At 49.9% G+C, this 26018-nt stretch overlaps 1 protein-coding gene across 1 annotated transcript in view; it reads left to right on the top strand.

The window, feature by feature from the left end:
• Positions 1 to 1282: 1282 nt before the first annotated feature.
• IQCA1 (IQ motif containing with AAA domain 1) overlaps positions 1283 to 26018 on the top strand; it is a 159131-nt gene continuing 134395 nt past the window's right edge. Inside the window, exons 1-5 of the mRNA XM_045481838.1 lie at positions 1283 to 2721; positions 11962 to 12286; positions 15381 to 15500; positions 18917 to 19108; positions 21926 to 21997. Of these exons, the coding sequence (XP_045337794.1) occupies positions 2711 to 2721; positions 11962 to 12286; positions 15381 to 15500; positions 18917 to 19108; positions 21926 to 21997 (720 nt within the window). The 5' untranslated portion in view covers positions 1283 to 2710. The remainder of the gene's footprint in view (positions 2722 to 11961; positions 12287 to 15380; positions 15501 to 18916; positions 19109 to 21925; positions 21998 to 26018) is intronic.

The raw sequence follows: 26018 nt of genomic DNA, 5'->3' as shown, positions 1-26018 counted from the left end.
TTTAAAGTTTATTTATGTATTTTGAAAGAGACTGAGACAGAGCAAGGGGAGGAGGGGCAAAGACACAGGGAGACAGAAAATCCCAAGCAGGCTCCACACTGCCAGCGAAGAGCCTGGCGTGGGGCTTGAACTCACGGAACTGTGAGATCATGACCGGAGCTGAAACCAAGAATGGGACGCCTAGCCGACTGAGCCACCCAGGTGCCCCTAAATCCTCTTCCTGTGTAAGCCATTAGATGTTGGGTTTTCTATTACTTGTGTTGGAAAACGTGTCAATTCACCCATGAGTGCTGTATTTCCTGAGGGCTTTCACATTTGGGAACATCACCTTCAGGGAGTAGGAATATCCTGGGTCACATTTTCCCCCCAAACCTTTGTAAATGTTGCTACCTTTTCATCTTACATTGAGAGCCACCATGGAGACATGTGAGGCCACCAGATCCCTCCTACCACTTCTCCTGAAGTTCAATAACACATCCAGGATATCTCTGGGGTTGGTCGTTCTACACCTTTTTCCTGGGACACAGTGAGAACTTTTGATCTGCAGATTTGGTTCTCTTATTTCAGAGATATTCCCTTACATCTTGGAAAAAATTAATATCGGAGGACTCTTTTTAAAGAAATATCAACTGACCCCTTCCTAATTGCTTAAATGGTGCAGTCTTTTCCCTCTACGTCCAACTACGTTCCCTGCAGTTGATTCAAGCTTTTCCTGTAAGTCAGTAATTCAGGTGACTTGTGCCCAGTCTATTTCTTGGTCTTTCTAATTTGGTTTCTCTGGTGGGTGTTTCTGATTTTCATGTCGTTGCCTTAGCTGTATAATCCTTCTCTTCTCATTGTGCCATTTCATCATTTCTTTCAGCCCTTATTCTCTTCAGTTAACGTTCATATTAATTTGTTCTAGAACCTGGGACACACGTAACGAATTTTCTTGTCTTTGCTTACATTTTCTTCCGGGCTAGGTTCTTCATCTGTCTCGCCCACACTGTAATTCTTTTTTCATTGCTTCCCCAAAGCCTTCAGCTTGGGTAGTGGACTTACTGCTTCTGTCTTGTTCATATTAAAATGGATTGCTCTTTGTAAAACCTTCTATTTGCTCAAATATGTGAACAGATTTTCCTCGGCTGCTTTCTCACTGTACCTGAACGAGTTTGAGAGCTGGAAGATTGCATTTTCACCCATGTTTCCATGACCTGTATGTATATACAGTGAGGACTAGGGCTGACCCCCCCGGCTGTGTGCGAGAGTGAGATTCTGGTAAAACTCCTGCCCTCACCCTTGTTAGAAGCCTACCCTGCCCTGTGACAAAAATGTCCTTGGACTTTGAATCTCTGCCTCAACTCGGTGCAAAGGCCTAGAAAGTGGCAAGCCCTAAGTGCTTTTTCCCAGCTCTGGTCGGGTCCTGGGGCAGCAGGGGCTGCTTTCTACTCACGATAGTTTTGTCTCCCCTGCGCTTCCCTGGTGGTTTGCTTCTGTGCTCACCCTCCCGCTCTGTGGATTCACCAAAAATTCGCGGTATTTTGTCTACTTGGTTTCCTTCCCTGGTAGGGATTTGTGCGGAATGGGAATGAGATTCAGATGCCGTGATCGGCAGCGGGCTTCTAGTTCACGGAGTACCGTTTTTGACATTTGTAGCACAAAGCTGTACTTAAGTTTTTAGTTATTTCTTTCTTTTGCTGATTTATGCGACTCTTTTGTTCACTTCATTAGCGATGGTGGGAGCCAGGTTCTGTGATCCAGACTCAGGCTGTTATTTTTAGGTGGATATCTTCTCCAGGCTCTCGGCGCCGCGTTGGTCCTGAATATATTCCTGCAGGGACTGCGGGTTCTAGAATTTGCAAATAAATCTCAATAGTTCCGAAAGAAGAAGGAAGAAGGGCAATGAACGCAGACCCTCATGGCGACTTGCTGCTAACTAACATCCACACAGCATTTTCCATTTACAACACACTAGCTCCTCGCCTCGTTTTCATCTCGTCCCAGAAGGACGGGACTGCTTGTCCTGTGTCCCCAGAACCTAAGTCTGCGCTTGGCCCAGAGAAGCCCAGTAAAGGTTGGAACAAATGAACGGCTGTTATCCCATTTTACAGATGGGAGACTGAGGCTACAACCAAGGACCTGGTCCAAGGCCACATATCTGAAGGTGGATGAAAGCGGGGCAAACAGGAAAGCGGGAAGACGACGCGGAGGACGACCAGCCGGTGGGAGGCACCCGGGGTGGCCCCCGGAGGCAGGTCCCCAGCGCTGCCCTCCGGGAGCTCCGCCTCCCTACCGGGCGGCACCTCCCCTCCGCGGGACCGGCGTCCCTCGGCGCCCCTGCGCGGTTGCCACGGAAACCAGGCAGCAGCGCAGGCGCCTGGCGCTCAGGGGGCGGGGCGTGCGCCGGGCCGGAGTGAGCCGGCACTGCGCATGCGCAGCGTCTCGGTTGCTAGGTTCCGCCTCGCGTCGCGTCGAGTGGCTACGGTAAGGTCCCGGAGCCTCGGGGTGGCGACGGGAACGTTCGAATCCCCCTCGGTGCCTGCGCGTATCTGCAGGTTGTCGCCTTTTCCTGCCCAAAGTGAGAGGATCTCTCCGATCCCTGCCCCCCTCCTCCGGAAGGACCTCTCCGTGGACGCCCCTGGCGGTGTCCCGACCCCTGCAGCCGGCCGCCCCTCGGAGGGACAAGGAAGAGCTTCCAGGCGGGCGAGGGAAAGAGGGAAAGTAGCCAGCCATGTCGAACGCGTAAGTTATGGGCTGCCGGCTTAGAGGCATGGGGTGGGCTTCTTCAGACGGAAGGATAGTTTGCTCTGCTTCTCTTCTTTTTTTCTTTTCTTCTCTCTCCCACCCTCCTTCTTATATTGCAGCAAACATAGGCCCAGTATAGAGTGTCCGCTTCTTGGGGACACGGAAGGCCATCCACTTAGGTGTCCCTCCTCCCCGGCCCACCACCCTCTCCGCCCATGAAGATGCGCTCCCGCGAGCCCGTTGCTCGTGTCTGCTAAGCCCTCGCCGCTGTGTTTTCGAGGAAGCGGTACCTTCAGTAGGTTCGGTACTTGGCCTGCTTTTTCCTTGACCTAGCTCAGTAGTAAATGGATTGCTTTGTGAAAACACGCGGGGCCCATATTAAGTCAAGAAAGGAGTTACGGAAGCTTTGTGGTACCACATTGTTCACCACACCCCTACCATGTAGGACATGTTACTGTTGTTAGTTTTTTGTTTTTTTCCCGTTTTACAGCTGAGGAAACAGGCACAAATAGACAAGTAGTTCATACACAGCGCGTCCACGACATTTTTTTTTAATGTTTATTTATTTTTGAGACAGAGAGAGACAGAGCATGAACGGGGGAGGGTCAGAGAGAGAGGGAGACGCAGAATCCAAAGCAGGCTCCAGGCTCTGAGCTGTCAGCACAGAGCCCGACGTGGGGCTCGAACTCACGGACCGTGAGATCATGACCTGAGCCGAAGTCGGACGCCCAACCGACTGAGCCACCCAGGCGCCCCAATGCTTGCTATTTCTAACCCTGTTTTTAAGTGAGAAAATCAGAGCAGAGAGGCCAAGGGCCTGCTGAGATGTTGCGGGTGGGGAAGGCCAGGGGCTCTGTCATGCAGGTGTTGAGTTTGAAGAGCCAGTTGGACATCACACAGAGGTCAAGTAGGCCATTGGAGGGTCAAGCCTCGAGTTCAGGAGAGAGGTCTGCGTGTGAAATAGAAGCTCGCCAGGTGTTGGTATGTGCATGGGCTTTATTAACACGGAATGAGGGTAGACAGAGAGAGAGAGGGGGGTCTGAGGACGAAGCCTTGAGCTTTGAATCTTCGGTGGCAAGAGACTGGGGACCAGATACCAGCAAAGGGATCGAAGGTGTGATCAGTGAGGAAGAAGCAAACTTGCGGGGCCCCGGAAGCCAGGTGAACATGAAGTGATGTTTCTCCCAGAGCGGGGAGGGACAGACTCAGACACTGCTGAGGAGAGTCAGAGGAGAACCCAAAAGGACCATCCATTCAGCAGCGGGGGGTCAGGTGGTACCCTTGACCCTCAGTGGGGATGCCGCAGGGAGGTGGCCGGGAGTGGGAGGGGGAGACATTGTAGACAGTGAGCACCGCCAACTTTTTGAAGGAGTTTTGCTTTAAGGGGCGGCTGGGTGGCTGAGCGTCTGACTTCGGCTCAGGGCATGATCTCGCAGTCCGTGTGTTCGAGCCCTGCGTCGGGCTCTGTGCTGATAGCTGGGAGCCTGGAGCCTGCATCAGGTTCTGTGTCTCCCTCTCTCTCTCTGCCCTTCCCCTGCTCATTCCCTGTCTCTCTCTCTCTCTCTCTCTCTCTCTCTCTCTCTCTCTCTCAAAAACAAATAAACATTTAAAAAAAATGTTTTGCTATAAGCTGGTGAAAGGCTGTGGGGCCTGGAGAAGGGAGAAGTGGGGTGATGTTAGTGGGGGGGCATGAGCCCCAGCAGGTGGCTTAAGGTCCTGGCCTCCCTAGCCCAGGGAAGTAAAGAGGGTAGAGTCTGTTAGCAAATGCTGTTCTCGGGGCAGACGTCTTGTGGGGGCCTGGAAAAATGGTGTAGGTGGTGGACGGACAATGGAGGCACTGAGGGGCAGTGGTAATACCACCTGATGAAATGAGGTTCAAAGCTAGGGAGTGGGGTGGTGGGAGGAACGGGGTGAATGGTCCGGACGTGGCAGTGAGGAGCAGCGACCTTGACCCTGTGTCCCCACCGTGGTTAGAGGAGCCTGGGGGAAAGGGAGCCTCTCTTTGTGAAGCCTGCAGGGGAGGGAGGACAGCTGAGCCTCCCTTAAGCAAGAAAGCTGAGGGAATATCCTGGAAAGAGGACAAACAGCTAGAAGAACTTGAAGACTTACCCTGAATAAAATATTTGGGGGAGAACGGCCAATTTTACAAGCTTTAGATTTTCCGTGGAAGTACGCGGTAGGTCTGAATGGTCAAGTCTTCCCCTCCCCCACCCACCCAGTTACAGAAAAACTGCCAAAATCTAGAAATAACAATCTGCTTGTTATCAACTGGCGTATCGTGTTCTCCACCCACAATCCTCCTGACCTCAAGATCTGTAATATTTCTTGGTCATACGCTCAACCCTGAAACCAGTCCTGTACTTAAAATTCTACGCAGTCTCACGGATAAAATGCCACCTTCTCTTTACAAGGCTCGTGTTAAGCTTTCGAGACCGCCTTCACATCTGTTATCCTGTCCCACAGCAATCCCTGGGGGCATCCAGAGAGGAAGCATTGTTACCCAGATTTGCCACTAGAGCAACTAAAGGCACACGGAGGTTCAGTGACCAGCCCCAGACCAGCTACCCCAGGAGACAGATTCTGATTCTAAACATGGGGCACTTTTACCTTTAAAACCCCCCTTGCCATGACCAAGGAAAATAAAAACACAGGTCCACACAAACACGGGTGCAGGAAATGCCCTTAGCGGCATCATCCGCAATAATGAAAAGACAGACACAGCCCCTGTGTCCCTCCCCTGCAGAATGGGCTGGCAGAGTGGGGTGTGTGTATGCCTGGAACATATTTGGCAAACAAGAAGAAGGAGGTCTTGATACATGTTAAAGCACCTGTGAACTTGGCAAACGTTGTGCTGAGTGAAAGGAGCCAGTCGGCAAGGGCCCCCTCCTGTGTGGGTCCTTACCTGAAGTGCCCACCACCATAGGCAAATAGAGACCGAAACTAGATTAATGGTTGCCCGGGGCTAGGAGGAGGCGCGCTGGGGGTGACAGCTAGTGGGTAGGGGGTTCCTCTTGGAGATGAAAATGTTCTCAGGGCACCTGGGTCGCTCCGTCGCTTAAGTGTCCGACTCTTGGCTTCCGCTCAGGTCATGATCTCACGGCTTCGTGGGTTCAAGCCCCATGTTGGGCTCTGTGCTGACAGTGCAGAGCCTGCTCGGGATTCTCCCTCCCTGCTTTCTCTCTCTGCCCCTCCCCTGCTTGCGCTGTCTCTGTCTCTCTCAAAATAAATAAATAGACTTAAAAAAAAAATGCTCTCAAATTAGAGGTGTTGGTTGTGAATACACAAAAACCACTGATGTGTGCACTTTTAAGGGATAAATTCACAGCACATGAATTTTAGTTCGCTGATGTTGTTATTTAAAAACTCATCTTGGGGCGCCTGGGTGGCTCAGTCGGTTGAGCGTCCGACTTCGGCTCAGGTCGTGATCTCGCGGTCCGTGAGTTCGAGCCCCGCATCGGGCTCTGTGCTGACAGCTCGGAGCCTGGAGCCTGCTTCGGATTCTGTGTCTCTCTCTCTCTCTGCCCCACCCCCGCTCATGCTCTGTCTCTCACTCTCAAAAATAAACATTAAAAAAAGAATTAAAAAACAAAATCATCTTGCCACGTCCCTTGTCTCACACAATGTTCCCTGGGCACTGGATCAGCAGAAGGATGTGGGGACTGTGGGGCAACGAGGTGGGGTAGGTCTCCAGGGGGGTCTCCAGGCTGGCCTGGCCAAGGCACTGTGGCCGGGCTGCTGGCAGTCCATAGAGTGGCCGGGCTGTGACCAGTGGGCACACATCGAGGAACGTCAGGACAGCAGGGAGACTGGAGGGCAGTGAAGCGAAGGTCAGTCTCCCGAGAAAAGGCTGACGATGCGGAGGTTGGTCTGCTCACACGGCTACTTAATATTTGCCATCAACCAATGACCTCTGCCTGGTCTTTCTAGCCAGGATCACGCAGCAGGTGAGGGAGGAAGAGGCTGCCGCCCAAAAGGCAGGACTTGAAAGGCTGAAGCCACAAGGAGAATCTGCGGCCCAGAGCTCCAGTGAGGGGTCCGCCCAGCCATGGCCTTGGAGGCGTTTCTGCTTCCTTGACCCTGGATGGAAGCCAGTGAGTGAGCTAGGGCAGCGAGGCCTCCCCGGGCTGGGTCTGTCCCAAAGCAGGGTCCAGGCTTTCTTAAATTCTAGTTGTGTTCTGCCATTAATCTGGGCGCCTTACCCCAGTGGAAGTCCCCCCTCCACGTCCCTTGCTCACGACGGGTTGGGTCTTCGTGGGATTCAGGTCACCCCACCTGCACCCCACGGAGGCAGCCTCCCCGGAGCGTTGCACAACCTTAGTGCTGACTGGTGCGGTAAGTGCTTTGAAGTCTGATAAGCGCCCCTTATCTTTTATTGATGACCCCGCCCCCCCCCCCCCCCCCCCCCCCCGTTTAGAAATCTCAACTGGCTTCATTTGTAGAGCCTCCAGGATCTTATCCCCAAATTCTTGGTAATATTAAATCTGCTTGTCAGTCTCAGGAGGCTGCTTTCTTTTCGTCCGGTCTCTCCTGCCGCCTGCGCCTTCTGATCCTCTGCAGCTAGCATTCCAGAATTTTCTTCAGTGACATTGTGTGGCTCCCACCACATTCATTTTTAGATGTTTCATCGGTACTGGGAGCGAGGTCTCGTTTTTCCTGCTTTTCTCCGCGTTTCGTTTTTGTGGCTTTCGCCAAAAAGCTTTGCTGTACCAGGTGACTTCTTATATTTGTTACCGACCTCCTCGCATTTTGCAGCTGTGTCATTTACAAGCAGTTTCTTAAATCTTTTGTATTAATTAATCCCTTTTCATTCCGCTTCGTCCTTTTTGACTCCTGCCTTCCAGATTTCTAGTGTGTCTCCTGAAAATGCTTTTCGTCTCTGGTGTTCAGCGTCTTGAGGGGCTGATAGCATCTGTTCTCTGGGTATGTGGACAGTATTCTGCATCAGGCGTATGCCGTAAATTAAATTTATTGAGCATTTTCTTGGCATCTGTGGAAACAATCTTCAGTCTGTAGTGTTCTGTTGCTGTATTTAGCTCTGCTTCTCCTTATGTGAAAATCTCGCAGATTCCTGGGATGACCCCTCCCTGGTCAGAGGGAACCACTCTTTTGATCTGGCGCTGGCTACATCCTGTTTGCTAACTGGGATTTTAGATCCAGGTTCTAAACAAAATTAGCCTGTAATTGTCTTCTGTATCGTCCTGACGGGTGTAGACCACAAAACAAACCACGCGGTTTTCTGTTTTATGTGGACACTTTCTCTGCAGCCGGTGTCACCCATCGGGTCAGGGGACGCCGGGGTCTGCCGTCCCCCCTCAGAGTATCCGAGTCTGGGCTCTGGCAAACTGAGAATGTGCTCGGCCCCCCGACACCCTGCACAGCCCCCTCCCCCCCCCCCCGGCTCCCCTGGGCACATATGTGACAAGCTGGCCTGGACGGCTCCACGTGGTACATCAGCCCCCTTGGTTTCTCCTCCGCCTCCCCTGTCCCGTTTGCCTGTCGTTTAAAGGCCCAGCAGGCAGAGCGGCCCCATGCGCCACGCTGGGACCGGGCAGAAGGTGCTACTGTTGCCGTTACGGGGCAGAGTGTCCGATAAACAGCCATTTCTTCTGCAAGGAGCGGCAGGTCCCGTGCTGAGCGGAATCTAACTTTCCCCTGAAAACGTTCTCTCTTCATCAAGTCGTCTGGCAGGGCTTTTTCCACTGGCAATGGTTTTTAAAGATGGCCACGTTTGGAGACATGGGACGTTGGCGCCCGCGGATGGCACGCCCGAGGCAGCCTTCAGTGTGAACCTCGGTGGAGTGCTGGCGTGGGGCCGTGTGTTTTCAACCGTGAATCTGTGTTTTCTCGTGGCGCCCATCAGAGCTGTGCCCTGCGAGGCGTCACCCTCGTCTGCTTTCACCCCGAAGACCGGGGAGCCACAAAGCGCTCAGAGTATGGGCGCTGGGGCCGGCCTGCCTGGGCGAGGGCCCTGCGTGCAGATCGCTCTGCTTTGGGCAACTTTGCCGTGTCTCCGTCCGCCCGCCTGCAAGCCGCAGCGACGATAGCACCTGCCCCGTGGGGTTGTCGGGTTTCAGGAGCACTGAGGACGGTGACTGACGTGACGTCCTGGTGAGCTGTTACCCTCATCGTCACCATCGTCATTGTCATCGCCGTCATCTGAACCTGAAAGACTTGGCACCAAGGAAAGCTTGTGACTTGTGGCCAGGAAGATGAACATCTCTCATCTCTGCCCCAGGAACACAAACATAACGGATTAATGGGGCGCCCGGGTGGCGGTTGAGCCTCCGACTTCGGCTCAGGTCATGATCTCGCGGTCCGTGGGTTCGAGCCCCGTGTCGGGCTCTGTGCTCACAGCTCGGAGCCTGGAGCCTGCTTCGGATTCTGTGTCTCCTGTTCTCTCGCTGTCCCTCCCGGGCTCATGCTCTGTCTCTCTTGCTTTTAAAAATAAATAAAACATTTTTAAAAATTGATTAAAAAATGTTTTGGGGCACCTGGGTGGCTCAGTCGGTTGAGCATCTGACTTCAGATCAGGTCATGATCTTGTGGTCTGTGGGTTCGAGCCCCACATCAGGCTCTGTGCTCACAGCTGGGAGCCTGGAGTCTATTTCGGATTCTGTATCTCCCTCTCTCTCTGCCCCTCCCCCACTTGTGCACGTGCTCTCTCTCTCTCTCTCTGTCTCATAAATAAACTTTAAAAGTGACCACTTCCCCATATTCTCCCTTTTAAACAATAAGAAAATAAAAAGTAAAAAATGTTTAATTTTTTTAATGTTTTATTTTTTTTAATGTTTATTTTTAAAAATGTTTTCAGTTGTTAAGTTTATACGAACCAATAACATACTGACACGTATTTATTATGTTTAATAGTGTAATATCACATTTTAAAATAAAATGAAAATATTTTAACTTGAAAAATCCAAGAATTGGAATTTTTTAATGCAAGGTGAAAACGTCCGCACCAGGAGCAGAGTGGGAGCGCACAGCAGTGGCTGGGCCCTGGCACAGGGACGGGCTCTGTGCCCTGGGACTGCTGTCCCCATGGGGCCTGGCTGCAAACCAGCCTGCAGGGCTATGGCTGGACCCCCGTGAATCCGGGTGGGATCGCCCTTCCCGGCAGTGCCCTCGCTGGGCCGTGCATGGTGAGACACCAGCTTCTTGGCTGGGAGGCAAGCTGAGGAAGGCCTAGACACTCAGAATGTATAAAGAACCCCCAGGAATTAGTGGAAAAACAATCCGACATAAAAACAAGCAAAGCAGGGGTGCCTGGGTGCTCAGTCAGATGAGCCTCCGACTTCGGCTCAGGTCATGATCTCACGGCTCGTGAGTTCGAGCCCCACGTCGGGCTCTGTGCTGACAGCTCGGAGCCTGAAACCTGCTTCCGATTCTGTGTCTTCCTCTCTCTCTGACCTTCCCCCGTTCATGCTCTGTCTGTCTCTGTCTCAAAAATAAATAAACATTGGGGCGCCTGGGTGGCGCAGTCGGTTAAGTGTCCGACTTCAGCCAGGTCACGATCTCGCGGTCCGTGAGTTCGAGCCCCGCGTCAGGCTCTGGGCTGATGGCCCAGAGCCTGGAGCCTGTTTCCGATTCTGTGTCTCCCTCTCTCTCTGCCCCTCCCCCGTTCATGCTCTGTCTCTCTCTGTCCCAAAAATAAATAAACGTTGAAAAAAAAAATTTTTTTTAAATAAATAAATAAATAAACATTAAAAAAATTTAAAAAAAAACAAAACAAAGCAAAGCAAATGGATAAACAACCTCCAACGACCAGAGTGCGTGGAGATACTCAGTCTCATTTGCCATCAAGTGAATGGACATTAAAAGGGGGAGGTCCAGGGGCACCTGGGTGGCTCAGTCGGTTGGGCGTCCGACTTTGGCTCAGGTCACGATCTCGCGGTCCGTGAGTTCGAGCCCCGCGTCGCGCTCTGGGCTGATGGCTCAGAGCCTGGAGCCTGCTTCCAGTTCTGTGTCTCCCTCTCTCTTTGCCCCTCCCCCGTTCATGCTCTGTCTCTCTCTGTCTCAAAAATAAATAAACGTTAAAAAAAATTTTTTTTGAAAAAAAAGGGGGAGGTCCAGTTTGTCACCAACCCCCCTTGGCAAGAGTTAGGAGTGTACTTTCTGGCGGTGGTGGTTCTGTTTTTGGTCAAGGTAGAGGTGGTGGTACCATGTTGAATCGTGGTCCGGAGCTCAGACTCACGCACACTGGGCTCAGACACCCACCTCCCTCTCAGGAGCAGGCCACCTCCCCCTCCCACTGCACAGAGAGGCACAGGAGCCCTGCTCAGGGAGCGTCCCCTGCAAGCATCACACATAACACAGGTCACGGCCTGTGGTCACTTCCGGCACCTGATGTTTACGGTTCTCAGAGGACAGGGCTGGTGCAACGAGGAGCAGAGAGTGGGGCCAGAGCAGAAGACCCAGAGGGCGTGCCTGGGAATGACCTTGGGAAGGTCGATGGGGGACTCCCAGGTAAACAAGGTGGACCGAATGAGCATTTCGATCTCCCGCTCTTCCTGAATCGCCTCCAAAACGGCAATAGAGGACTTCAAAGGCCATACACGCATGAGGGCCAAGGGAACATGCGAGCCTTTGACAGGAGATATCACAAAAACCCCGAAGGAGGGACAACAGATGAGACAAGAGGGAAGAGGCAGGCTAGGGAACACCGAGAACTCGGGACCTGCGGGCCAGCAGGGGGGCGGCGAGGGAAAGCCCACCTTCCGGCAGAGCCCTGGGAAGAGAGAGCACAAGGCCTGGTCCTTCTGAGTGCTGTTTGTTCATTCTTGATGGTGACTTACAAGAGTTTCTCTGGGGTGTAATTGTTCATTCATAGCATCTGCTCACGTTCAACTTTATAAGATAGTGTGGAATGACTTTCCAATGTCATTGTTCCAGTTTATATCCCACCAGCTGTGTATCTGGACAGATCAGTTGAATATTCTAGTTATCAACTTCTTCGTCTATTAAATGAGTATAATGATGCAGGTTTTATGGGCCTAGTGAGGAATCGCTGTATATCATTTAGGTGAAAAGTCTTTTAATCTACGTGTTTGATGATAATAGCAGTGGTCACATCCAAAAATCACATACACCTCAAAATGAGACCCAAATGGTCTAAAGGGCCTCGTAATTACGTGCCGTGTTCTTAGCTCTCATTCGATGCCACATTACTGTTTGTTATATCAGATGCCCATTTCGTATGGCTTATGAAGGAATTTTTGCTTCTTCTCTGTCTTCCCTCAGAATGTATAATAAGATGTGGCATCAGACCCAAGAAGCCCTCAATTCTCTGCTTGATAAAGAGTCTGAGACTGTGATGGAATCACAAAGAAATCAAGGGTTCATCTTCCAAATGTTAGCCACCTTCTACATAAAATATGTGCAGATCTTTAGAAACCTGGAGAATGTCTACGACCAGATTGTCCACCCACAGAAGCGACTGCTGATCCGAAAAATACTGGACGGGGTGATGGGTCGCATCCTGGAACTGAAGAATGAGATGGTTGAATTGGAATTAACCGAGTTTCATTATTTCGATGATGTCCTACAGGACCTAAAGTTGGCTCCTGTAAGTACCCAGCCTCTTTTCTCATCAGTGCCTTGTTTTAAATCGGATATGTAGGTCCGTAACCAATTCTCTAGGCTTGCTAGGCACATTTACTGGTTGTTGTGTGAAAAGGTGAAGCTTTGCCCTTCGGTTGGGGCATACTGCCATGAACAAGGATTGGGTTCCTGTAGTTGTGGGCACAGACAAATCTTTTCACAGTCCTTGGGTCCAGTGTCGGGTCTTACTTGGTCACCGTGGTGTCTGCCCAGGTCTGTCGGATGGAGGAGGCCAACCCTTTCGCAAATATCCTGTGGCGCAAACCCTCCCAATTTCCAATAGCAGTGCCCCTACTTTTGTTGCCCAAGGAGATCTCCTTCTGGCCTTTGTTTACCCCCATTTTCTTCGGGCTGATTGGCTGCTGGTTCCTTATTACCAGGTGGATGCGTCTCCTCCTCTCCTTTGGGTCTTTGGTGACTTGGGGATTTATGGCGATAGGCCTCTGAGGCTCAGACAAGAAAGAAGGGCCTCCTCTCTCTCTCTCTGATGCCCTGGAGCTGAGGACCTTCTGTCTCCCCGCCACCGCCCTTCCGACCCCCACTGCCAGACGCCCAGAGTCTCTTCTGACGCTCTGTCTGGCCGAGTCAGCCAGAGGCCAGTGGACAACTCCTTGCAGTGTCACGGTCCTGTGAGCTCAGTCTTCGTTTCAAAAGGAACATTTCCCTAAAATAAAATTAAAAGGAGACAGTGTTCAATTTTCCACCTGGTGTGTAATGCTCCTTCCTTTTGAAAACATGCGAGATTCTATAAAGGTTATGTTTCTTTCCGGAATAGGTTTTTCTAGCATTGTTATTGCACTTTGTTAGAAAGGACTATAAAGGGTAACTAAAATGATGGAAAGTGTTGAAGATCACTCCGAAACTTTCATGTTTGTCGCGTTCACTTACAAGAGCATGGCTTAAAGCCCTGGATTTTTTCGGTCAGGTGTACTTTACTCCACCCGTGTGAAAATATCAAGAACCCCTGAGGATAAGCGTGAAACCAACAGCCATTAAATCATATCCCTAAATCGAATTAGTGACGTAGTATTAAATGTATTAATTTAATCCCGAGAATATTAAATAACCTGCTCAAAGTTGAAGAGTAAGACATCTATGAAATCTGTGTGGCGGGCTCCTTCAGATTTTCCCCTGCTTTTCCTCCTGCTTCAGTCGTCACCCCTCTGGTTGAGCTGGTTCATCTTTTCAAAGCTCATGAGCACTAAAAGGGGCGATGAACGAGTGACATTGTCCAGGAAGCCTTCCTGGCAGGAGACTGTCACCTGTGTGGTCCAGTACTTCTGGGGTGGGCACACTGAGCCACGTGACGACACTGGGGTCCAGGCGGGACCAGCAGCGGCAAGGACCCCGGGAGCGCTGCCGGGCCAGGGACACGCACACGTACCAGCTCTGGGAAGTCCTGTGGGGCTCAGCCCTGCAGTTCCCAGTGGAAGCCTGACCAACCAGCACCCCTGAGTCTGGGCCCCTGTGGCTGCCACCCACATGGCACACGGCTCCACTGTTCCATCGGGCCAGTACCCAGCCATCTGTGTGCAGTGTGACCCACAGCCCGGCCACAGCTGATCAGACCAGGGATGGGTGCTGGTGGCTGCACCAGGCGATCCTTCCCCGAGAGATTCTGAAGCTGAGACAGAGAGACTGGTTTCTGTCTTCGAGTCAGAACTGTGCTGCCCCAAATTCGCGAGTTCATCAGATGCTCAGAAGAATGGAGAAAGCCGCTCTCCAGAGAACACGAGAGAGGTCCCTTAGAGAATGGGAAACCCCAAAGCATCTGGGTTGGACATAAAGTGTTTTGCGGATGGAGGTCTAGCCGCAAACCCAAGCGACTGTCTTCGGCTTCCCTCCTCTTTCGTCCTCCGCTGCTCCGTTTCCTCACCCTCAGACTCTTCGTTCTTGGACCACGCGGAGCCGTGTCAATAACACGTTGTCGTCACAGTTGGAAAAGCACAACGCTTTAACACACCTACTAATAAATACAATCTCCACATTAAATAAAAGCGTAATCACTCTCTTCTGACTTTCCTCCATCCCCCAGGCGACACTCACTCACTGGATCCTGGAAACCCACTTTCAGTTCACCCCAAAATTCCATCCGTCTAAGAAAAGTTTGGCTGTCAAAAGCAGTTGCCGTCTGGTATTGGTACAATCTCACCAAGTCCTAAAAAAGGACACCCCTTTCTGTTACAATGCTTCTTTAAGGGAAGGCCTGTTCAGAATTCCCTGGATAGGGGAGAGGGTGTGGAGAGTCATGCCAGAATAGGGAAAAGGGGAACTGACCCCGAGGACCGAACCCTTAGCTTTGCCCAGCCAACTGGTCTACCAGAGGGCAGCCAGGAGGGTCTGAAAGAGTGTCTAGCACAGTGTTCCTCGTGGGGGGTGGCCAAGGGCCACCCCACACCCCCAGATAGCACTTCTACCCTTCTGGTTGTTGAACTTGGGCTCATAAATATTCGTGTGACCTCCAGTAACTGAACTAGTTGGTAATATGCACAAGTGAAAAACAGAAGTTTATATTTATTGCATAAAAAACAAGTTTCCTAATAAAGCAAATAACTTTGCCAATAACTTTTGTAATTTGGGGTCGTTTGGGTAAAAGTCCAACCAAAGTATTAGGGGAAAAAAGCCTGTGATCATTTACAGGCAAATAGTTAATGATGCTGATGATAAATCATTAGGTTTATTTCAAAGATCTCTCCATCGCAATACTTTGCTATCTTAATTTGCATTATTGTTTGAGGTAGGCTGAGATGATATTCTATTTCCTTAAAGAAATTCATGAAGTTATCATGAGTTAATTGTGAATTAATTGATGTGAGTTCTTACGTTTTACATAACGATTAAAATAAGGGCCACGGCGATGATTTTTCCTTATGACTTTGTGTTTCCTTAGCGGTAATGAATTGTTCTTATGCCACTGGTGTCATCACCTCTTGAATAAGGATGGGAGGTAAAATGCATCCCTTTGATATACGGTCCTTACTGTATGTTTTAGATGGATTTGAACTGTGTCCTTAAGTTGTGACAAATGTGCCCTTTTGCTTATTTTTTCTCTTCTCTAGCAACAATTAGATATTCCCATCCCCAAGTATTTTTTGAAGGAGAAGTTGGAAGTAATCAAAGGAAGAGAGAAAATCCTGGCTCAGATATTAGCTGACACTGGATTAGATATGGCTGAAAAGGTTGGTAAACCATTTTAACCACCATCACTCCATAATCTATGAAACCTCCTTTCCCCGTGGCTCCCGACTGTGCGAGAGACAGATTGTCTCCAGGGCGAGGAAAGCAGCACCCGTCCCCCATGCTGTTCGGTATGTAAGAAGTTGCTTACCTTCAGGATGTGTCTTTGACGATTCATAACCATTATTTTCAAGAACTTAGAAACAGAGATCAGCACATAATGCTTTGTTGGGGATGTCAGTGTCTCTGAGATTAGGCAGATCATTGACTCTGTAATTCTTCAACTCAGGTTCACCTAACCTAAAGTCAGAAGCTGAGTGTTTCACGGGAAATAATTGCTAAGATAACCTACTGGGCAGTCTTTTCACTTCAGACTTTTCCACACGGCACTGCCATATCCGCCTTCTGGCCAGTCACGCATTTCGGTGACCCTCGCTGCCTCCCGAATCAGTGCCTCGTGCCCCTGGCTGTTCACGGCCCGAGCAGGGAGGCGGCAGTTGTGTGTCCACAAACTGGGACAATTCAGGGTGAAAGGGGCGCTCTCGGTAACTACGCGAGGGGAAACCAGCACGTGTGGGCTTCCCGCAGATAGGCCCCATTGGGTGTTGGGTCATGGCACCGTGGAAAATTCCGAGCACAGCCAGAAGGGCGGCAGGGAGAGAGAAGGATGCGGCCTGTCTGCCTGCCTGGAGAAGCAGGTGGGCGACACGCACCGTCTGAGGCGTCTCTGTGCTCTCTGGCATTCATGGCCGTGCTTCAAGCTGCAGGGAGGGCTCGCTCTTTCCCCTACACCTCGGCCTGTCGAAACGGTGCTCGTTCAGCAGAGCCCAGCCTGATGCAGCAACCCTCCGGCACCTGTCCTGACCCCGCTAACTCAAGGCCGTCCCTCCTTCCTCCACCTCGCCCTTAGATGCCCGGCCCTTCTTCTGCACTGCACGCTCCCGGAGGCCGGTCCCAGGGCCGTTTAGAGTGGGGGCCATCGAGCCGTCCTTGCACCTGTCCCTGCCTTCAGCCCATGCGTCATTCAGAGGGAAACCCTCAGCACCATCTGGCGCCCCCCAGAGGAATCCCCAGGCACAGAGCACTGACCAGCCTTGCAGACTTCACTGAGGGCTTTTTACAGGGGACACGAGAAGGGAGGTGACATCACAGACGCTACAGTAGAGCCCTAAAGATCCCTCTCTGCTCCTTGTCCTGCTTACCCTCTCTGCTGTCCCTCTTCACTTGTGCGGGGTCGACGGCAGGGAACTTTCTTTCCCAGCGGCCAGCCGCAGCTGGCCCACTGGATCCGCTACGTAGACCCGGCCATCTCTGTCCCAGCCCCTGCTTCAGATGGGCTGAATGTACGAGAAACGCCGGGCTCCGGGCAGCAGCACGCGACAGCTGTGTGACTTTCCCTTGGCCTTCTGTGCCTCACGAGACCCCATTTCCACCTTAAGCTGCCTCTTTCCTAAAGATATACGTACATGCAATATAGCTCCCAAGAAGAATTCTGGGAGACAGATGTCACCGTCCGGTCCTCCATTTCTCATGCTTCGTATTTAGTCTCGGGTCCTCCATAAATGTTCAGAAATCTTTGTCGTCCTGCATAGACCACGCCAACCCTCAGAAGTATTCAGTAAGGGCTGCAACGATTTTCAGAGTGATGATGTCTAAAGGAAATAAGTACAATAATAACTCATGTTTGCAGGACACCTGCTCTCTTCTCCAGTGATTGAACAGGCCTCATCCAATTCGGTACCAAAAATGGCATTCGTTCTACTCTGGCGTGCCAAGTGCGTTATTGAAAACGTGTGCTCCCTGCACATCTGAGATGATGAGGTGTCACTGAAAACAAAACTTGGAGGGATTGGTATGTGAAAGAGCTTCCTCAAGGGGAGCCAAGGCTGAGGCACAGTGGGGGCTTGGTCAGGAAGATGGCCAGTCGTGGCTCAAATTGGCTCCACCCGTACGAACCGCGGGAGCTCGTGTGAATGATTTTTCTTCTATCGGGCTCCTTCTTCTTAACTCTTGAGCGGTCACAGCAATACCTGTCTTGGAGGTTGCTTTGTGAACTTGCTGAGGATATCTAAGAAAAGCATCTGGCCTCTCCGGGGTCTCAGTGAATGCCCCTCCCCACCCCTTGCTCCTTCCTGGGCACCGCGGCCCCCGACACACACAGTCATTACGCAGAGAAGAGGCCATCGCGGGAAACAGTGGCCCCGGGGATGAATTGGAGCCCACACTTGGGACCTCAGCGTCTGGCACCGTGTCCTGATAAGGTGGCCACGCTGCCCTCTGAGACCTGAGCAAGGGCTCAGCCCACGACTGGGTGTTTCTCAGATTCAAAAGGCCTCTCCCTTCTGCTTCTGTCCCTGCATGAGGCTCCACCCAAGCCAGGCCTCGTGCCCAGCTTCTCCCTCGCCCCAAGGACAGCAGAGAGCCTCACCCCTTCATCCACTCAGAGCTGACACGGGGCTCTGGACGCCCCAGCAGCCTTGCCCTGGACCCTCCTCAGGAAATGGCTCAGCCCCTCACCCGGCTGTGCCTCCACAACCCCCACCTGACGTCTCCAAAGGCAGCATTTTCCTGCACGAGCTCTGATTTTTCTCCAGACATAATCTTCCCATCCCATTTGGATGTTCTGAAATGCAAACACGTAGGTACTAGAAGACATTCCATATATAAATTGAATACTCCTGAAATGATTTTAGCCTTACTCGTATTCACGACATCATCCCGTAATTGATTTTGAAGCCAGCATTTTACTGCCTGTGTATTTTACATTTCAAGGTCTCATATTAAAGATGTGTTTTTAATTTATATGTTTCCACTATTAAGTTAATCAAACACTGATAGCGATTTTGAGTTTTATTGAATCCATTTTATTGGCATTCCTGGTATAATTTTCTGCCAACCTAAAATATTGTGGAACTCATTAGGATTTTGTTCGGAATGGTAGAGGAAAGCTTACGGGATCCTTAAATATGGGACCAGAGCACCAGCGTGGCATGTTATCAAAATCCACATAATTAAAGAGTAAGATGATGGAACGAGGCAACTCTCAGACTCTGTATCGACAGTTTGGGAACTTTCAGCAAAGTTGTGTTCGAAGTCAGCTTGTGAGGCTCCCAGGATCAACTGACGTAGTAAACATGTTTAAACACTGATTTACCGGGGCGCCTGGGTGGCGCAGTCGGTTAAGCGTCCGACTTCAGCCAGGCCACGATCTCGCGGTCCGTGAGTTCGAGCCCCGCGTCAGGCTCTGGGCTGAGGGCTCAGAGCCTGGAGCCTGTTTCCGATTCTGTGTCTCCCTCTCTCTCTGCCCCTCCCCCGTTCATGCTCTGTCTCTCTCTGTCCCAAAAATAAATAAACGTTGAAAAAAAAAATTTTTTTTTTTTAAATAATAAACACTGATTTACCTTGAATGTTTTTGCAGAAATACTCTGTGAAGAGTATCCCCCTAGAAGAGGCCGTGAAATTAATCCAGATCGCTGAGAGGGCGCGGCAGGGTCGTCTAAGAGCCATGTTCATGAAGCAGATCTTTCTTCAAGAATACAGAGCAAAACAAGCCAAGCTCCTTAGCCAGAAAGTAGCAGATCTGGAGGCCGCAGCGCTGCAGATTCAGAAGGTGCGGGCAGGGTGCTGCTGGAGCGGGGGCAGGTGCTCTAACACAGCTAGAAATGCACACCAGGGTCAGAGTGAGCTCTGGAACCCAAAATTCCAAAATTCTGCCTTTAAGAGAACTGGATTTTAAATGCTGGAAAGATTTATTATCTTACCCTGGGGACAACCGTTAAGTAAGCTTGGTCACGTGTTGTTTTATTTTGTTTTTAATTGTATTATAAATAGGTGTAACATGCAGGGCATTTTATTCAAATATTTTCAAAGATCACTGATAATCGTTGGAAAGAGTGTTGCGAAACATTCAGTGAGGATATCAATCCCTAATGAATTTTTAAAATCGCGTTCAGGGGCGCCTGGGTGGCTCGGTCGGTTAAGCGTCAGACTTCAGCCAGGTCACGATCTCTCGGTCCGTGAGTTCGAGCCCCGCGTCGGGCTCTGGGCTGATGGCTCAGAGCCTGGAGCCTGCTTCCGATTCTGTGTCTCCCTCTCTCTCTGCCCTTCCCCCGTTCATGCTCTGTCTCTCTCTGTCTCAAAAATAAATAAACGTTAAAAAAAATAATAAATTTTAAAAAATAAAAAATAAAAGCGTGTTCACACACAGACGTAATCACAGAAGGGGAGCAAAGGTCAACCCCTCTGGCCGGTGACCGGGACATCCTCGTTCCTTTAAATGTTTATTTATTTGTTGTGTGAGAGAGAGAGAGAGGGAGAGCAGGGGAGGGGCAGAGAGAGGGGGAGAGAATCCCAAGCAGGCTCTGTGCTGTGAACGCAGAGCCCGATGCAGGACTCAATCCCATGAACCGTGAGACCATGACCTGAGCTGAAATCAAGAGTCAGACGCTTAACCGACTGAGCCACCCGGGAACCCCAATGTTCCTTTCTGAAGCGGGCCTGAGGTCCCCCCGCTTTGTTGGATGAGCACTGGGGGTCTGCTCCACACCTTTTTCCAAATGGAGGCCAAGGCTGCTTACGGTAAATTCAGGAGATGGAAACATGAGGCAAATTGGAACCAGATAAGAGAGAAAGAGAGCATGAGGACACAGACCTCAGCTGGAGGGTCAGGACCCCCCCCCCCCGCCTGGGTTCTTAATGGGGGAGGACAGAAGGGTCAGGGGGACTGCTAACAGACCGTGTTCTTTATGTTCCTGTGATGAAGTTCTAGACAAGCATCTGAGTTCAGAGCTTGAGTCGTATCAATCTTGGACGTGAATGTGTTATATCTCCCCCCATTGCGGTGGAAATTTTTCTTTTAAAACTATGAAATGCCACCCTTAGATCTAGCCCCACACTCCTGCAATCTGGAAGTTTCTCTTGAAGAAACCTGGGTAGGGGACTCTCAGTAATGAGAATTAGAAGCCATTTCTCCTCTCCCTCCCCTGGCTTTATTGCGATGCATTTGACATAAAACATTGTGTACGTTTAAGATGTATGATGTCGTGATGTGATATACGTATATATTGCAAAGTGATTCTCACTGTAAGGGTAATTAAAATGTCCATCACCTCACATAATTACCAGTTTTTGATAGTGAGCACCCTTCAGATCAACTCTTTTAAGCAGCTTTCAAGAACACAGCACAGTGTTGTTGAAGGAGGCGAACTCATTCATCTGATAACTGGAAGTTGGTGCCTTCTGGCCACTTTCCCCCATTTTCTTCAACTCCCAGCCCCTAGCGATCCCAAACCTACTCAGATACCCAAACTACTAGACATCTATTTCTACAGGGTCAGTGTTTTTAGATTCCACATGCAAGTGAGATCATAATAGTGGTTGTCCTTCTCTATGTGGCCTTCTTTCGCTTAGCATGCTGCCCTCAAAATTCATGCATGTTGACACAAATGTCAGGATTTCCTTTTTTAATTTTTTATATGTTTATTTATCTTGAGAGAGAGAGACAGAGCGAGAGGAGGGGTGGGGCAGAGAGAGGGGGAGACACAGAATCCGAAGCAGGCTCCAGGCTCTGAGCTGCCAGCACAGAGCCCGATGCGGGGCTCGAACTCAAGGACCTTGAGACCATGACCTGAGCCAAAGTCGGATGCTCAACCGACTGAGCCACTCAGGTGCTCAGATTTCCTTCTTCTTTTTTTTTTTTTTTTTTTTTTAGCTGGATAATATTCCGTTGTGTGTATATAGTATATACCACCTTTTTTATCCATTCACCCATCCACCGACAGGTGGTTTCCATCGTCATATCAATTGTAAATAATGCTGCGATGAACATGCATTGAAATAACGTGTACGTCTCTCTTCAAGTCCGCGACTTCATTTCCTTCAGATATGTACCCAGACGTGGGATTGCTGGGGTGTAGGGTTGTTCTGTTTTTAATTTTTTGAGGAACCCCCATACCGTGTCCCCAGTGGCTGCCCCGGTTCGCACGCCCACCGGCAGTGCGGGAGATTCCTTTTCCCCTCACCCTCGCCAGCACCTGTTGTCGCTCGTCTTGTGGATGACGGCCGTTCTGGCAGCCGGGAGGATGTCTGGGCCAGCAGGTGGGCTGTGTGGTTGGCAGATTTGCTTCCAGGGTGTTGGGCGAGTGTGGATCCTGTCGAGCCCGTGGGTGAACAGGACGGCGCCCCGCCCCCCTTGTTCAGTAGGGTGGCTCTGGGTCCACAGTTGGGTGCTCAGGCAGCGAATAGGCCCTTTGTTCTTTCTTTAAATTTTTTGCCTGTGATCACAGAAGAAAAAATATTCCATCAACACACACACGCGCACGGCCTTGACTGCATAGTCATTGTATCATTTGAAACGGGAGAAAGGGTAGGACAGGGTTTTGGTTTTTGTTTTAATGTATTAGACAAATAACCATTTATTTCTTTTTAGGTCTGGCGAGGTTTCCATCAACGTAAGAAAACCGAAAAACTGAGGCAGGAGGAGATGATATTCCTGGGTATGGTAAGTTCTCTTACAGGCAGGACGTGCGTGTGGCTTTCTTGAGACTTGTGTCTTAGAGAGTTTTTGTGGGAAGAGAGGAAAGAAAAATAGGTAACCCGTGACTGAAGAGAATGGAACGGCCCGCACTGTGCGGGAGTGTGCCCGGGGGATCTGGACAGAGCAGTCACGTGTCCGTGTACACATCTCCCTTGGAATACGTGGAGCATTCCGGGCGTGGGAATAAGCTCTGAATTGCTCACAAACCACCATTCCCGCGTGACGTCTGCCCTGCCCTCCGTCAGTATTTGTGGTCAAGAGAATGGGTTTGCACTGAGCTAGCTGGCTTTTGGGGGCAGATCTCCGTGGGATGACTGAATCAGAGCTGAATGGGTGTGTATTAGTTATCTGTTGCCGCGTAACAATATGACCACAACCTAGCAGCTTAAACACACACTCATCAGCTCAGTTTCTGTGGGTCAGGAGTCTGGGCTTAGCTAAGTCTCCTGCTCAGCGTCTCACAAGGCTGCAGGCAGCTGTCATCTGAGGCCCACGTGGGTAAAATCCACTTCCAAGCTTGTGCGGTTGTGAGCAGGACGTAGTTCAGTGCCCCATATTTAATGCCGGGATAAAAACATTGATAGATACTGTGGCTGAGGCTTTGAAAATGCTAATCATGTACCAAGCTCGAGTGGGGCTAAAAGAAGAAAAGAAACACAGATAACCACAAATACCAATAAGCTTTAAAAAAAAAAAAAAAAAAAAAAAAAAACTATTAGATAGTATCCTGAGTGACTAAGGTAATAAATTAGAAAATACTGAACAGAGAAGGTGATCTAGGGAAGTACAAAGATCGAAACAGACCAAAGAGGTAAAAAAACAAATACCCAAACAAACTAATCACTACAGCGAATGCCAAGTGATTTTCCGCATCCCGGCTTTCACTTGGGGCCTGTGAGAAGCAGGTGCCAGGATGCAGTTGGATGGTCAGGGCATTTACCGGGAGGAACGGAGGGAGGGAGGGCGGGGAGGCCGGGGGAGCCCCACAGGGAGGCCGGAATGATGGGGGGTGGGGGGGGGGTGCGGCAGGAGAGGGTTGGAGAGGAAGAGCCAGCCTGGCAGTGCTCTCGCGCCATGTTTTTTAAATCTCTGCTAGGAAAGGAAAAGAAAGCCAGTAACGGCGATGCCCGGACTGGGCGAGGACCCAGGGGCAGGTGCAGCCCGGGGACAACAACCAGGGTTTAAGTGCGCACCCACCCTTCTGAGGACAGTTGGTCTCCTTATAAACATTAAAGCACAAGGGAGACTGGGGGGCTCAGTCGGTTAAGCATCTGACTTTGGCTCAGGTCATGATTAGCGATTCGTGAGTTCGAGCCCCGCGTCGGGCTCTGTGCTGACAGCTCGGAGCCTGGAGCCTGCTTCGGATTCTGTGTCTCCTCTCTCTCTGCCCCTTCCCCACTCATGCTCTGTCTCTCTCTGTCTCTCTCTCAAAAAATAAATAAACATCAAACACATTTAAAAAAAAAAAACACTTAGGCCTGTTTGCTCAGTAATCCTGACCCTTGCAATCTCCATGCTAAAAAAAAAAAAAGAATGTGAGCAGCATTTACGATATATAATTATTCGTATCAGAGCAGTTTTATACTCGGTAGACAGGTGCCCAGAAACAGTTCACACAGTTAAAACATGCCATTGTGTGGCTTTAGAAGTGTGTTTAGAGTTTCTGTGTAACGTGCCAAGTGTAAAATGTGAACCCCGTGATCCTATTTTTAATGCTTTTGCTTATTCTTACACTTTTCTACAATAAACGTGTTTTTTTGTTTTTAATTTTTTTTTCAACGTTTATTTATTTTTTGGGACAGAGAGAGACAGAGCATGAACGGGGGAGGGGCAGAGAGAGAGGGAGACACAGAATCGGAAACAGGCTCCAGGCTCTGAGCCATCAGCCCAGAGCCCGACGCGGGGCTCGAACTCACGGACCGCGAGATCGTGACCTGGCTGAAGTCGGACGCTTAACCGACTGCGCCACCCAGGCGCCCCACTTTTTAACTGAACCTTTAAAATTTTTTTTAATGTTTATTTATTTTTGAGAGAGACAGAGCATGAGCGGGGGAGAGGCAGAGAGAGAGGGAGACACAGAATCCAAAGCCGGCTCCAGGCTCTGAGTTGTTAGCACAGAGCCTGATGCGGGGCTCAAACTCACAAGCCGTGAGCTCATGACCTGAGCTGAAGTCAGGCGCTTAACCGACTGAGCCACCCAGGTGCCCCAAAACTTTAAATAATGCCGATTCACAATACATTTTCCCACGTCTGTGTACTTCTTACCAAATGTATATCTCAGTAGGACAAAAATCAGGATTTATGATTTTTCTTGCTTTCTATTTTTAACAATTAATATACTCAGAGAGGTTATGCATCCAACTTCGGCTCAGGTCATGATCTCATAGATCGTGGGTTCAAGCCCCACATTGGGTTCTGTGCTGACAGCTCAGAGCCTGGAGCCTGCTTTGCATTCTGTGTCTCTGTCTGCCCCTCCCCCGCTTGCACTCTGTCTCTCTCTCTTTCAAGAAATAAACAAACATTAAAAAATTTTAAATATATATATATATATATATATATATATATATGAACTCCGAGAATAACGTGAGACGTAAAGAAATAACAAATGTTATTTATACTTTTGTAACCAGTGTAGGAAAGTGGGTTTCATTATATTACTCTTTCCTTTTTGTATTTAAGTTATATTTTCTAAGACTGCATTCCACCTTCTCACTTTTAGAGAAATCAAGTGGGGACCAGTGTGTGGGTGATACAAGCACAGTGAGGCACAATAGCTCTCTCAGTTCTGTGATCAACCATCGACGTGTTCCTTTCACCCATATTTCTATCAGGTCTTCTCATATAAAAATATTAGTTTCTTTTCTGGGACTTGAGGATTTAAATAAATTATGAGATCTTATCAGCGGTATTATTAAATATAGAAAAACTGTAATTGAGCCCCACGTTGGGGCTACTGCTGTATAATTTTCATCCATGTTATGATGGCACGTTCTAAGTAACCAACCGCGGGGTAAATACACTTGATGTTGGAATATCTTGTATCTCCCTTCGGCCCCGTGTCCTGGACCAACCACTCCACCCTGCCACTATGACCCCTGTGCGCCACCTCCGTTATCAGCACAGAATTGAAAATACGAATTATTTTGCTTGTGGAAAGAATTCAGGCCCATCTTCCAGACGCTTGGAAGGGCGTAGTCAGCCGGTGGAGGGGCCTGATGCCACTGCACGTGTTTATAAAGCCTAAATTGTGACATCCAGCCTTTATTGTCTTAAAAAATACGATCAGTCATACAGTATGTATGTATGATTTAAGAAATACTGGGGCGCCTGGGTGGCGCAGTCGGTTAAGCGTCCGACTTCAGCCAGGTCACGATCTCGCGGTCCGTGAGTTCGAGCCCCGCGTCGGGCTCTGGGCTGATGGCTCAGAGCCTGGAGCCTGTTTCCGATTCTGTGTCTCCCTCTCTCTGCCCCTCCCCCGTTCATGCTCTGTCTCTCTCTGTCCCAAAAATAAATAAACGTTGAAAAAAAAAAAAAAAATTTAAAAAAGAAATACCTCGATCTTCATCACCTATTTTCTTGATTTCCCTTTGATCTCTGAGTTTAAAAAAAAAAATGAGTCAACATTTCTCTTTGGTATCGAGACACCTGGGACCCCAGCCCATCTCTTGCTGTGCACCTGCTTGGGTGTGCTGAAAGAGCCACGTGGGTGAGCAGTCCCGGCCAGCCGTTGCTGATGTCTACGATTTAACACGTTCACTGGGTGGAATACTATTTAGTCATAAAAAGGAAGCCTGTCGCATGCTATAGCATAGGCGAACTTTGAAGACATTGTGTGACGTGAAATACGCAGTCACGAAAAGATAAATACTGCCCGATTCCACTTGTATGAGGCACCCAGAGTCATCAAAAACAGAGACAGAGAGCAGAATCATGACTGCCAAAGGCTCGGGGGGGCGGGGGAGGGGGGCCGGCAGTCATTGCCCAG

This window comes from Leopardus geoffroyi, chromosome C1, assembly GCF_018350155.1.
Source record: "Leopardus geoffroyi isolate Oge1 chromosome C1, O.geoffroyi_Oge1_pat1.0, whole genome shotgun sequence".
Lineage (NCBI taxonomy): Eukaryota > Metazoa > Chordata > Mammalia > Carnivora > Felidae > Leopardus > Leopardus geoffroyi.
This window is presented reverse-complemented; position numbering and strand designations above follow the sequence as displayed.